The 14,614-nt window shown below is 44.4% G+C and overlaps 1 protein-coding gene across 1 annotated transcript; it reads right to left on the bottom strand.

Moving 5' to 3' along the window:
• Positions 1-405: 405 nt before the first annotated feature.
• On the bottom strand, positions 406-5,530 carry LOC126229570 (uncharacterized). Its single transcript, XM_049942338.1, has 2 exons — positions 5,474-5,530; positions 406-939 (listed from the first exon to the last, which is right to left on the bottom strand). Exons 1-2 carry the CDS (start codon positions 5,528-5,530, stop codon positions 406-408), a joined length of 591 nt encoding a protein of 196 aa, XP_049798295.1.
• Positions 5,531-14,614: the final 9,084 nt, after the last annotated feature.

Genomic DNA, 14,614 nt, shown 5'->3' with positions numbered 1-14,614 from the left:
ATCAGAGCGAACACAAAGGAAAACTGTTGGTCGTACAAGGGATGACGCTGCGCTGGCGACGTAGATATTCGGTTGACAACGGCGGGATGGGCAGCTCCCGACAAAGGGCACTAGGGGGGATCGACGCCACGGCACAGTACGTTTGTGCGCCTGCGTTTATCGTCCGACATGTGGCGTAGCTGTCTCTCTCGCTGCCGATCTGCGTATCAGCGACACTGCTCGCCGAAATTTGATGCGTTCACACCTGTTGCTACACACTAGTGAAATCAAGGACACAGTAAAACTTCTGCTCACACACCTTTATTCTCACACGTCCATTTTACAGTTACAGTTGAAATATATCCGCTGCAGAGGGCAGCACAATGTACAGACTTAACAGAACACCAACAGATGGCGTAGGAGTCTTCATTCCCCGACATCCTCCCCACCCTGGTCCATCTCGAGGGGGATGACCAGCTGGACCGGTCGACAGATCTTCATACCATCTGGATGGCGGAGGATGATGCACCGTATTTTACTGTCTCTGCCATGCCGCACTTCTTCTACCACAGCCCTCTTCCACAAGTGCCGTGGTTTGCTGTCTTCTTGGAGCAGAACAACCTCTCCAATTCTCGGTTTCCTCTGTGAAGGGTATCCCTTCACCTCATGATATTGTCTTAGCAGTAGGAGGTATTCTGTCTTCCACCTGCGCCAGATGTCGTCATTGACCTTTTGTCTGAGTCGGAACTCCTTGGCAAGGTCCTTTCTAGTTGCTGGCTCTGGCCCACATGGAATTGTTACTAATTTCTCACCATTTAGAAAGTGGGCTGGCGTCAGTGCAGTGTCACTCTCTCCTTGAGTGATGGGTCGTGAGTTTATTGCGGCTTCTATGCTGATCAAGGTGGTGTTTAAGCTCTCTTCATGTTCTCCCGGGTTTCGGCACCAAAATTTTGCTACACACTAGTGAGATCAAGGACACAGTAAAACTTCTGCTCACACACCTTTATTCTCACACGTCCATTTTGCAGTTACAGTTGAAATATATCCGCTTCAGAGGGCAGCACAATGTACAGACTTAACAGAACATCAACAGATGGCGTAGGAGTCTTCATTCCCCGACAACACCTACGCCGTTTCTTGTCTTACTATCATTAACAGGAGGCTTCGGCCATAGCCTCGGCAGTGTGCTCGCCGCGTCTGAAGATGGTCAGTTGCGCCAACGAAATGGTATGGAATTTTCGCAACATATCCGGCGTCTTTCCTGAGAACCAATTTACAATTACTCCGTGGAGAAAGCCTCAAGCAACACAGCTTACTACTATTTTCCTCAGAATTTCTAACAAGTTGCACTATTTTACTATGTCGAACGATTTTCCCAGGTCGACAGATCCTACGAATGTGTTATGAAACGTCCCCTTTGTAAAATTATGTATGATTGTGCTGGTAAACCTTTACGTTATTTGATTTTCAAACAGCTGAGCAAAACTGAACGTACTCAGACGTTTCTCTCTTTACTTATTCTGATCATCACCAAACTGATACACAATATTTTTAGCGCAACGCAATCTGACTTTCAATAATCCCTACAGAAGAATGGCCCTGACTAACAATAACCTTTACCCTTCATGAATCACTTACCTCACAAAAATCTTCGTTACTCGAACTAAAAACTGTTCAAATATGTGTTAAATCTTATGGGACTTAACTGCTAAGGTCATCAGTCCCTAAGCTTACACACTACTTAACCTAAATTATCCTAAGTACAAACACACACACCCATACCCCGAGGGAGGACTCGAAACTCCGCCCGGACCAGCCGCACAGTCCACGACTGCAGCGCCCAAGACCGCTCGGCTAATCCCGCGCGGCGTTACTCGAACTACTGCAATACAGCGAGCGCCAATACTGCCAGCTAAATAAAAGATTCTAACTACTGAAGGCACTAGACATAGTTAGCAAATGAAAGATTTTGATAGAGAACACACAATGTATTTACCTTAATTGTGTTCAAAAGTCATATATATCAGTTCATGACATCCAGTCTTACAAATTTCCTTTTTCTGACGGACACACGTCCAGATCGTCCGCTCTCAACACTCCGCCATCTCTCTCCCCACATCCACCACTGCTGGCGGCTCACCTCCAACTGCGCAACGCTATGCGCTGTTCACATCCAACTGCCCAACACTACAATAGCGAATATTCCAACAACGCCAACTAGCCACAGATTGCACACAGTACAGTCAGTGATTTTCATACAGAGTGCTACGTGGCGTTACCAACATACAGTGTCTTGATATTTTTTTCCAGTCTTCCTTCCCTTATCATTATTTTTAAGCAGTGAGAGTCGGGATACCAGTACACTAGCCCTATGGTGTAAATAATGTTACGCATCAGAGTCTGCAAACTCGTGCGTAAACACCCACGCCGCGTTAAGCAGGCTGGCCACAGCAGAAAACAATAAAAGCCCACCAGGACGGGACGCCTTCCGCCGCCGCCTCTCATTACCCGCCGGCGTAATTACCCGTCCAGCCGCCCACGCGCTGAGCGCAGATTTCCCAGGCGATGGCTCTGTGGGCGGCGCGCCCGTTATTTGCGCGTCGCCCTAATCGCGGTTTATTACTCGAGCGGCTCCCGTGTGGCGATCAGCGAGCGGTGGAGCGGGCGGCACCGCCCGACCAGATCTCTCTCTCTCTGAAGGCTTTGTTACCACCTCTGCTTTCACCTGGCCACGGCCCTCCCAGAGCCAGCGGCCCCATGCGTTGCTCTGCTTTGCCAGCTGATACCCCCCCTCCCCCTCCCGGATTCTAAACTCTTTACCTCGTTTGACATACACAGATGGATAAGAAACCTCAACAAAAATGATAAACGTAGAGCAATCAAATTTCGGGAGTATATTTGTCCAGGTAAAATTTTATGTTATTAATACTGCAAGATGATAGGATATTGCAAGTGCGAGATAATCTTTTGCAAATGCATTAACAACCGATGTAATCGCCAGAATGTTGAATACAAGGACGCAAACGAGCATGTATTGCATTGTACAGGTGCTGGATGTCTGTTTGTGGAATGGAGTCCCATGCCTGTTGCACTCGGTCGGTCAATACAGGGGTGGTTAAAGTTGTTTGTGGATGACGCTGGAGTTGTCCCCTGATAAAGCCCCATACGTGCAAGATTGGACATAGATCTTGCGATCGGGCAGGTCTAGACAACCTGTCGACACCCTGTAGAGCATGTCTGGTAACAACAGTGATATGTGGGCGAGCGTTATCCTGTTGGAAATCGGCCCTTAGGATGCTGTTCATGAATGACAGGACAACAGGACGTACCACCAGACGGAAGTATAATTCCACATTCAGAGTGCTACGGATAACCTCGAGAGTGCTCCAGATGTCATAGATCGCACCCTCAGACCGTAACTCCAGGTGTAGGTACAGTGCGTCTCGCACACAGACAGGTTGGTTGCAGACCCTCAAATGGCCTCCACCTAAACAACACACGGCCATCGCTAGCAGTGAAGCAGAAAGAACTTTCATCAGAAAACGCAACAGACCTCCACCCTACCCTCCAAAGAGATTATGCATCAGACCACTGAAGTCCCAGATGGCCGTGGTTCGGGATCAGTGGATGACTAACTCTGAGCTGTTCTTGAAGTAACCAGTTTGTAACAGTTCGTTGTATCACTGTGGTGCCAACTATCGAACACGATGATCTTCCCTCTAAGTAGTGCCACGTGACCATCTGGAGTCCGATCATTCTCGTGACGAATGCTGCCAGCGAACATGTGTAGTGGCTACATTCCTACCAAGCCTTTCTGCAGTACCGCGGAACGAACATCCAACTTCTTGTATCCCTATTACATGACCTCGTCCAAACTCAGTGAGGTGTCAATAAGGGCGTCTCTATCGGCTTAAAGGCATTCTTGACTAATATCAACTCATCATGTCCGATCTCACAGGTAACTACGGCTCACGACCGTCACAACGTGTATTAAAGCATACCTGATTTTGATCATCACTGTAATGCGACTGGTGCATAATTCTAATAGACGTCATCTTTCAGATGTAACAATACACCTACCAACTTTCATTTATGTCACACAGCTCTTCCTTGGTGCCGCAATTTTTTTTTTCCGCCAGCGTATATCGTAAAGACTGATAGCACACCTGTGCATAAACACACTGGCTGATAAAAGATGATGCATTAATAAGAATGGGCCGGATTTCAATGCAGCATACAGCCTCGTACATGTACACCAAAGTCGAGTGTGTAAAATATTAGAGTTCGAATTCTCTGTGACAGGCAGAACAGCAGCCAGAGTGCATTGGTGTTTTTGGTGTTTAGCATTGTTACCAGGTGTTGTAGGGTATATAACGGGCGTCAACACTATCACATTTTAAGTGATCACTGTCGAGGACGAGATCAGTATTATCAGCACCTAACACAGTTTGGAAGGGGCCTCATTGTGGGTCTCCATTTGGACAGACGTCGAAATATGCAATATCAACCTTTGCGTGGCATTCTGATCTGACAGTGGCCTAATGTTGGACGGCATAAGAACATGTGGGCTGGCACAATCCTCGACTAGGTTACGGTCGACCACATATAAGCACCACATAGTGGGATCTCCGTATTGTGTGCCAAGCACAATCTGAGAACAAGTGATGAAATCGCTGCAACGCTATGTGTCATCCCTCACCACTGGTAGGAGACTTGCAGCAGTCGGACTTAGGAACTAGTGTTCCACGTGTAGGCTGCTGTTAACACCACAATAAAAAGCCTGTGTTTGGAGTGGTTCCATGAGTGGGAAGCACAGACTGCTGATGAATGGCGTCGCGCTGTGCTCAGCACTGTCACTGTCGGTGAGTATGACTGCGACCTGGGAAGAGGTCTCATTCTTCCAGTGAGTTGTAGAGGCACAGTGAAGTTATTGTTCGAGATATTGGATAGAGAGCAACCGGGTATGACTTCAGGTCAAAGGTGGGAAGCAAATCGACTACGCAGCAGAAGTTTCTCTGGGAAGCCCTTACACATCCTCACTCGCTCCCCATGCGACTTCCATGTTTTTGGGCCATGAAAAAAGACATTCGTGGTCGCCACCGACGAAGAGGTGCACGCCTCGATACAGTCATGTTTCAGTACGCACCCGCAAACATTTTCCATGAAGGCACTGACAATCTTCTCTCACAGTGGAATGAATGTAGTAATAGTTACAGTGGTTACTTCCGAAATAATAAACAAGTCACTTACTTTATATTCATCGCTAATGTTTCCATTTGACTACTCCTATATACTGGACAAGCAAACATAGGAAAGGTAAAGAAATGCCATGAAATTAATCTTGCAGACAAAATGTCTATAGGTGCTTCATTTGATTCGAAGAAATTGTGCACAGTATCCGGTTTCTTTCTGATTCTCAAAGACAGGTAGTGGTTGTTTGACTTACGATTCATCATATTCACAGAGTGGGACTCTGCTGATGTCTGCAACATACTTCAACTTTATTTTCCATTCCATCTACCCAGTATTTAGCCATCTGAGTGCCTTCCATGCTCGATAGAGGAAGTCAGGACATGAACAAGTTCTTTTTTGAACTACTCTGCATGACCGATGGGAGCTGTATTCGGTATTATCAAGGAAATGATGGAATACACTACTTCGTCGGCTACAAATCTTTTCTTGATCTTATCAGAAGACGTTGCATTTCATAGCCATGCAAAGCATGTCAAGAGTCACTTCCCTTCATAGTCTTGCCCTTTGCTGCTGTCTTGTTTGTCTGTGTGTATAGAAACCACAGCATTGTAACATAACCAAGTATCTCCATATGTACCGCTTTAGAGTGCATGGTGAAGGTTACTTTGTACCACTATTAGCTACCTTGTACCCTAACCTATACACAAACACAGTGAGGGGAAACAACTGTCTGTTTCTGTAAGAGCTCTAATCTCTTTTATCTCACGTTCATTATATCTATGCGAGCTATATGACAGGAATATCATAACACAATTTTATTTACCATGAGTTCTCTATATTAAATAAACAGCGGTTTCTTCCAAATAGTTCACTGTAAGTTAGTACTGGAGCAAATGCGGTATGGCCCCACTCTCTATTGTTGCCAGATGTATGCAAGAGCCGGCCAGAGTGGCCGTGCGGTTCTAGACGCTGCAGTCTGGAACCGAGCGACCGCTACGGTCGCAGGTTCGAATCCTGCCTCGGGCATGGATGTGTGTGATGTCCTTAGGTTAATTAGGTTTAATTAGTTCTAAGTTCTAGGCGACTGATGACCTCAGAAGTTAAGTCGCATAGTGTTCAGAGCCATTTGAACCATTTTTTTGTATCCAAGATGGCGGCGATGATATCCTTCGAGATGGCGGTTTGTAGACTTGGCAACAGCGGATGACGTCATCCAAGATGGCGGCGATGACGTCTTTCAAGATGGCGGATTTTGGCGAGAAGTTTGAATATTGGTGGGAAAATAATTCAATTGGTCTACCTCAACTAAACTAACCCCCCTATCCTCCCCACCCCCAGAAAAATGGCGGGAAGCTCAAATTCGAACAAGATAATGCATCACACCACAGTTATCTCTACTAACCTAAGAAAAATTGTGGGAACACAGGTCACTTGGGCTACCTCCACTAACCTCCACTAAAATTTGCTCTGCGTGATACGAGCACAATACAGCTTTCCACAGACATATAGTGTCCAGTGTTCACATCCGACCATGGTTCAGAAATTATATGATGCCTGCATCAGACCTATATAAAATGATCGTTAGTAGTGGGGGATACCTCCTACAAGGAAACAAATAAACGCGTAGCAGAAGTGTCCGACATGTGAAAATTACAAGTCATTCCATCACTAACTCTGTAAACAGCACATCTGTCAGGCAATGTGTACATGGGGATCGCAGCGCCTCACAAGCACCTATCACTTTGTTATGACACTGAAGTCCTGATTTTACACCCAAGATGCGACAGTGGGGATAGAGTACATCGCATAAATCAAAGTTCGTTTGAGGGAAGTGTCAAGTTTCATCACACATGAGATGCAAGTCCTCTGATGACTGACAGGTTTACTGTTAACGATCGCAAGTAGACAGTGCTTTAAACCACGTACAGAACACGTGGCTGTGTATGAGTAGAATGCAGGCTGTGTCACGCAACTGATGCATCCGGACAGAACAGTGGAAAAATTGACCTGCAGCATCTTCTCCTTCTCTGGAATGCATCAGTCTACCATTAAATTGTACCTCATTACAGCTCCATCTCAATCGATCACCTCATCCACTCTCAGTTATCTTTAACACAGATGTAGGTAAGTTTAGAGGTGAATGGTTCTATGTCCTCCTGAAAAGCATCAAATACAGTAGTCAACTATCGTATATCACTCATACCTCAATACACATACAGTATAATGCTGCCATTCACAATGCTATCGATTTTATGTCAGATCTATCGACGCACTCATGACATAACCTCTCGTTCTGTGTTCTAAATTTGCTTTTAAATGTAGCACAGCCGCCTACACTTAACCAAAATGCACTGATCGGGAAGCATAACATAGCACTGAACTCGACTGTATCCAGTCACCTCCACATTTGGAGAGTGTTTGCTCTGTTTTCTGTATGCCTGTGTACATGCATGCCTCGTGGACGACTCCCAGGACCCAGTGTATATATTATATTACAAAGTGTATATATTGTATTGTAAAGTTACTGTGACTTATGTTGTAGAATGATGAGAAAAGATGAGTGTGTGTCCTATTGTGAAGGACGTATAGATTCAGCACATAGATAACTGCAAGGGTATGAGAGAGTTTTTTATGTGGGAAATCATGCATGCTATAGATATGAATATTCATTCCTGAACCACAATCGTCAATATCAGAAATTAGGTGTACATCGACCAGTGTCAGACTGTTACAGCAATTGTAATAATATTTAATTGTAGTTAGACTGGTAAATATGTTCCTGACTCCCGATACTCTTGTGAGTCTAGAATGTATGTATTTGATGATCAGTAGACAAATTTTGTGGGTTTAACTGTGAGTGCAATTTAGCGATCTGTGGAAAATACTTTTAGCACTGAAAGTCTCCTCTGCAGAAAACAATGGTGAACAGTGCTGCCACTGGACCTGTACTGCAACTATAGTGTAATCGCGTCAGCGCTCTTAAAAAATAGGTCTTCACTCTCATCTGGTCGTGTCAGCAACTGTGCGTCGGTGAACACGTATTTTGAGAGGAATTTCTGAGGTACAGAGTATGAATGGGATGTTGTTGCCTCATAATTGTGGGAGCTGTTCGTGACTTGGCGGCTGACGGTTGCGTCACTTTGCTAGTAGCCTCCAGTGCAGTGCGTGGACAAGGGGCTGCAGGTGGTGCTTGCTTGTGTATGTTGGGTTATTTTTCAAGCAGGTCTGTAGGCCGTGCTATGCGTTATTTTGACAGTTTATGAGTTGATTTCATGTTCGCACATCAGTGAACTGAATTACTAAGGAACAGTCGAACAGTTTTTGTATAGCACGATCTGTGACATCTGTATGCATGCCACACACACACACACACAAACACATACATACACACACACGTCATGAACAGTGGAACAGCAGGATCTGTGAATTTGCTATCTGTGCATCAGAGATGCCCCGTTACAATGGCGATACACAGAAAGCAGTCAAACAGATGGAGGGATGATGGTGCAATCTGGTGGTGCTACTGTGCACTGGGTCAGTTGGGCTCTGGACCTTGTGGCGAACACACCGGATAGTGGTAGTGGCTCAAATTGTTTAAATAAAGACTGGTGCATGATTTCGACAGTTGATGATTAGCAAGCATGTTTGCACAGTCTTTTAGTGGTTCACATGTCTGTAGGCTGTCTCACTCCATCCCTAAATAAATTATTCCAAAATAAATAAAGTACACTCCTTTCCCTCTCCACCAACCCATTGCAGGCTGAGTCCTCCTCCCACAACTCCCTAGGAGGAGGTGGGGGTCGGGTGACTTAAGTTAGTGGAGGTAGTCCAAGTGTCCTTTCCTTCACGCCATTTTCTTAGCTTAGCAGAGATATGCGAATTGACCTATCTTTCATGCCAAAATTCAAACTTGGCGCCAGTTCCTAAGAAGAGGTGGTGGTCAGGTGACTTAGGTTAGTGGCGGTAGCCCAAGTGACCTATCTTCCTGAGATTTTTCTTAGGTTAGTAAAGATAACCATGGTGTGATGCATTATTCTTTTGGAATTTGTACTTCCCACCATTTTTCTGTTTGTGGGGAGGGAAGGGGGGTTAGGTTAGTGCAGGTAGCCCAATTGACCTATCTTCCCACAAAATTTCAATCTCCCCACCAAAAGATGCTGCCATCTTGGATGACATCATCCACTGTTGCCAAGTCTACACACCGCCATCTTGGATGATGTCATCGACACCATCTTGGATACATCTGGCAACAATGGAGAGTGGGGCCATTCCCCCTTTGCCACAATACTTAAGTTCCCCAATCATCCATGTGAAACTTTCTTGTGGGCTAATCCAATTCGTTACTGTCTTAGAAACACCTACTTAATCCTTCAATGTTTCATGTTAATTGTACTTGATACTGTTGTTGTGGTTTTCAAATTTAAGTCTGGTTTGATGTAGCTCTATACAGTATTGTGTCATTTGTAAGTCTCCATTCTTACATGTCTGCCTAACTTTTTCTTGATGCATCAATATGTGACCTATCCCTTCTATTTCAGATGGATACTTCCACACACGTGATTTCATAGCACTTAAATTTCCAATCTTAACAAATTTCTCTTTTTCAGAAATGCTGCTCTTGCGACTGCTAGTCTCCATTTTCTATCTTCTTTAAGTCGTCTACAATTCCGATAGCGTCAGCGTAAGGGCGATCTCAAGTAGTGTGAATATAGATGACTGGTTTTGGAAATTCTCTGTTGCCGTCTTCGGAGTTACGTTTGCATCGATACATCCAAAAATGGCAGTAGAAAACTGCCAAAACCCGTCATCTATACGAATAAATGATTTTAGCGATCTTTCCAATTGATATTTATTCATTGTTCACTCTTTCTTCGGACGACGGACGAATTCAGTCATTTTCCTGAGTAATAGGAAAGTTCACATTTTCTTGAATATATTTCTGCATCTACATATATACCTCGCAAGCCACCATACGGTACTTGGAGGAGGGTACCCTCTACCATTTCCAGTCATTTCCTTTGCTGTTCCCTCGCAGATAGAGCGAGTGAAAAAGAACTGTCTATATGCCTCCGTATGACCCCCAATTCCTCGTATCTCTTCTTCGTGTTGGCGGCAGTAGAATCGTTCGGCAGTCAGCTTGAAATTCTGGTTCTCTAAATATTCTCAATAGGGCTCCTCAGAAACAACATCGCCTTGCCACCAGGGATTCCCATTTCAGTTCCCGCATCTCGGCAACACCTGCGTGTTTTTCGAAACTACCGGTAACAAATCTAGCAGCCCGCCTCTGAATTGCTTCGATTTCTTCCTTTAATCCGACTCGGTGCGGATCCCAAACACTCACGAATAGGTCGCACTAGCGTCCCATATGCAGTCTCCTATACAGATTAACCATGCCTTCCTAAATGGCTCTGAGCACTATGGGACTTAACATCTGAGCTCATCAGTCCCCTAGACTTAGAACTACTTAAACTAACTAACCTAAGGACATCACACTCATCCACGCCCGAGGCAGGATTCGAACCTGCGACCGTAGCAGCAGCGCGGTTCGGGACTGAAGCGCCTAGAACCGCTCGACCACAGCGGCCGGCGCCTTCCTAAAATTATGAAAATTAACCGAAGTCGACCATTCGCCTTCACTATCACAAACCTCACATGCTCGTTCCATTACATATCGCTTTGTAACGTTACACAACATAAATGGTTGTGTCAAGTGGGACACTAATAATGCTGTATCCGAACATTACCGTTTTGTTTTTCCCAGTCATCCGCATTTGCTCACATTTTTCTACATTTAGAGTTAGCTCCATCCATCACACCAACTAGAAATTTTGTCTAAGTTATCCTGTGACATCCTTCAGTCACTTATCTTCGACATCTTGCTTTACACCAGAGTATTGTCAGAAAACAACCCTAGAATGCAGCCCACCTTGTCCACCAGATCAGTTATGTATACAGAAATTAATAGTGGTCCAATCACGCTTTCCTGAGCACTTCTGGTGATACCCTTGTCTCTGATACGAAATATGTGATACCCTTGTCTCTCACATATATAGCAACCTATACGATATGCTGTAAGGTACCGTATCAAATGCTTTTCGGAAATCTAGAAATATGTAGTCTGCCTATTGGCCTTCATCCATAGTTCCCAGCGTATCATGAGAGAAAAAGGCAAGCTGAGTTTCATACGAGTGTCTACGGATCACCATCCATCGCTTTTCGGTTCCTCGGAAATTTTCTGTATTCTAACTCAGAATATGTGCCAGAATTCTCCCGAAAATTGATGTTACGAATAGTGGTCTGCAATTTTGTGGGTCCGTTCTTTTACCTTACTTATATACAGAAGTCACCTACGTTTTTATCCAATCGGCTAGGACTTTGCGCTGGACGAGAGATTCGCGACAGATACAAGCTAAGTAAGGGCCAAAACTAAAATCGAATTGGGACTGCATTCGGACCTAGAGACTTATTTGTTTTCAGCTCTCATATTTCTTTCCGTATGTCAGGAATGCTTATTACCATGTCGTGCATACGGAACTCTGTGCGACCGTCAAACGGCGGTACGTTTCCTCATTTCCTTCGTGAACGGTTCTTTAAACGCAGAACCTAAAATTTCGGTTTTTTTTCGATGAGGGACTGGACGGAAGCCTTAGACCAGCTTAGCAATTTTACATAGGATCACATTCTCACGGGTTGTCGGCCAGACCTTTTGCTAATGTACGACAGTGGTAGCTGTATGCTTCACGCAGCTCTTTCCTCAGGCGCACGAATCTCTTCAAACCGTTGCCTTCCGTAATCTGTGCGGTCTCTTTTGAATCGAGAGCTCAACAGCTTTTGCTTCCTCACGTTTTCCGAATTTCGTTGCTAAACCACGATGGGTCTTCTTCGCCCTAACCCACTTACTAGGCACATACTTATTGAGAGCACGATTTACAACTCTAACATTCTGCGTGGTGTCTGTTGTTCTATGTCGTGTCTCCCTACTACTTTCGCGCAACGGCACTCTGAGAGCGTTTTTTAGGGAATTGACTAGTTTGAACCTGGGACCTGTTGCTGGTAAGGAGACGCCAGACCACACATGATATGTAGAGTTCAGAAGAGTTCAGTGAGACTAGCGATGATATAACCAAATACTTAATGATTTCAGCGTCAGCTCCACTGCACTCCCTGTAAAAGAATCTTAATACTAACTAAATTTAGTGGAAGGGGTTCAAGGCTTTCCTATTTTTAGTTAGTTGGTAAAATAACGTCGAAAAAGCAGTTAAGTTTACCATTGGAAATTTTATTTTACTCACAAAACATTGTTTATAAATTGCACTATTGATAAAAGGAAATGTTTTAATACAGGATGATAAAAACCATCTGCGTTCAACAAAACTGTGAACGAATATTCCCTGAGTGGGTTTCCAACTTCTACAATGGATCGAAGGATGACCTATGCCATATCACATCTATAATTAAGTTTCACAAAAGAGAAAACTATCAAAATGGTCTACAGTGACCCTCAATTATCTTTAATTACCTATTAACTTGTCGTAAAGTACAGTGGCTGATGTGGCTTCTCAATAATTATATAACAGAAAAATCATCGTGTTTCAGATTTTTACTTCACGTAGCAAATGTGAATACCATGAGCTTTAATTGACGATCGACACTAGTATTACGCAAAACGGGGATGTAACAGATGAGACTTCTGCAGTTCTGAGTGAAGCCTTATGCGCTCAAAGATTCGGCATCGCGTGCGTTCATTACCTTGTCGTTGGTTATGCAGCGTCAGAGGGCGGCGGGCGACGCAGCTCCATACAGCTCGCCGTCTCGGAAGCAACTCTCTCCTAACTTCTCCTTGCTATAATTTACCGACGTTGGTTAAAAAAAACTATCTGGCTTTGTTTTCATCTGACCAATCAGGGTCTCAATGTTAACGTTAAGCTCCGCCTATAAAAATTATGTCTATCCAATGAGAAACGTTATACTTTTCGTGGTGGGGCAATGTTTTTAAAGTTTGCAACGTAACAGAGACGCGAAAAAGTCTCACGCTAGAACTTGCAGCTGGTGTGGCCCTTTTAGTGTTATGGTAAGATCTATACTGTTCTTCTGGGGGGCTCTATCTTTTAACATGGGCTGGGGGGGGTGGTCCTGGCGGTTACTTTTCGTGGTGGGGCAATTTTTTTAACGTTTGCAACGTAACAGAGACGCGAAAAAGTCTCACGCTAAAACTTGCGGCTGGTGTGGCCCTTTTAGTGTTATCGTAAGATCTATACTGTTCTTCTGGAGGGCTCTAGCTTTTAACATGGGCTGGGGGGTGGTCCTGGTGGTTAGCTGGCGACGTGGGTGTCCGTCCCTTATCGTAGGGCCTTCTAGCTTAGCACGGTTCTGCTCTCGGCTTCTGTTCTCGTTTCTCCCCTCAGAACTGCGTCTGTCTCACGGTGGGAACGTATGACATGCATTTAGGCATTCTTGTGTTAGTCTGTGGTATTCCATTTGTTCACTCGTTACTCGTATTGCTTTGGTTAATTTAATGTCACGATTTATTCGGAGCTATGTGACATACTACTGGATTTGCTTATCATGTCAGGGTTTTCATGGAAGGTGTTGGATTTGCCTGACACCCTACACAACCTGTTTAAACTTTGCCCATATTTCCTGCATATCCATCATACTGGAACTAAGTGAGATGCCAACAACGACTTAACTGCTGTTTCCAACAGAGGCACTCTGCTAGCCTTCTTGGCTGATTATTAAGTTTCGTAGCCATAGCCGCTTTGATGACATCATGATAACTAATCCCCATCTCAAAACCCTTGCAATTGATAAGGGCCGACCTTTTTGTAACTACAAGGTCTAAGATGTTTCCATCGCGTGTGGGCCGCCGAATTAGCTGCTCAAAGCTACGAGAACTACTTCACAAGACTGTCTGTCTGTACCCCTGCAGTGAATCCGTAGACGTCCTAGTCTATACTCGGTAGGTTAAAGTCGCCTCCAACTAGTACTGCACAATCTCGGTATTTACGCGCTACTGATCATAGACTCTAGAACTGTCATAGCGTAATCGTATGGCTAGTAAAAAAATCAAACCATTAATTTGGTTTCACCTAGACATGTTATACACAATCAGATAACTTTATTGTCACACTGAATTTCAACCTCAATAGAGAGAACATTTTTGTCAACTGCAATGAACGCCTACCCCTCCCTCCCCTTCTTTGGTGTCTAATCTGTCCTTCCGAAAAACGTTCCTTGACTCGATAAATGCCTCAGAGCTTTCTGCTTCGAATTTTAGACACCTTTCTGTCCCATGAATGATTTGAGTATTAGAACTTACCTGGAGGGCGGTAATTTCTGGAACTTTGTTACGAATACCTAGACATTTACTTTCATGTTAGCAATCGCTTTTCAAGACGCTATACATTCCTTTCAACGATCAGCTAAGTATTTTTTCACCCCT

This window comes from Schistocerca nitens, unplaced genomic scaffold, assembly GCF_023898315.1.
Source record: "Schistocerca nitens isolate TAMUIC-IGC-003100 unplaced genomic scaffold, iqSchNite1.1 HiC_scaffold_375, whole genome shotgun sequence".
Lineage (NCBI taxonomy): Eukaryota > Metazoa > Arthropoda > Insecta > Orthoptera > Acrididae > Schistocerca > Schistocerca nitens.
The sequence above is the reverse complement of the archived record's forward strand: the minus strand, read 5'-3'. Positions and strand labels throughout refer to the sequence as shown.

What these genes read in the sequence shown, in the direction of transcription:
- LOC126229570 (XM_049942338.1), bottom strand. Translation starts at nt 5,530, where the DNA reads ATGGAAGGCACTCAGATGGCTAAATACTGGGTAGATGGAATGGAAAAT. An exon ending in GAATGGAAAATAAAGTTGAA is followed by an intron (nt 940 to 5,473) that starts GTATGTTGCAGA and finishes TGATCTCACTAG; the next exon opens with TGTGTAGCAAAATTTTGGTG.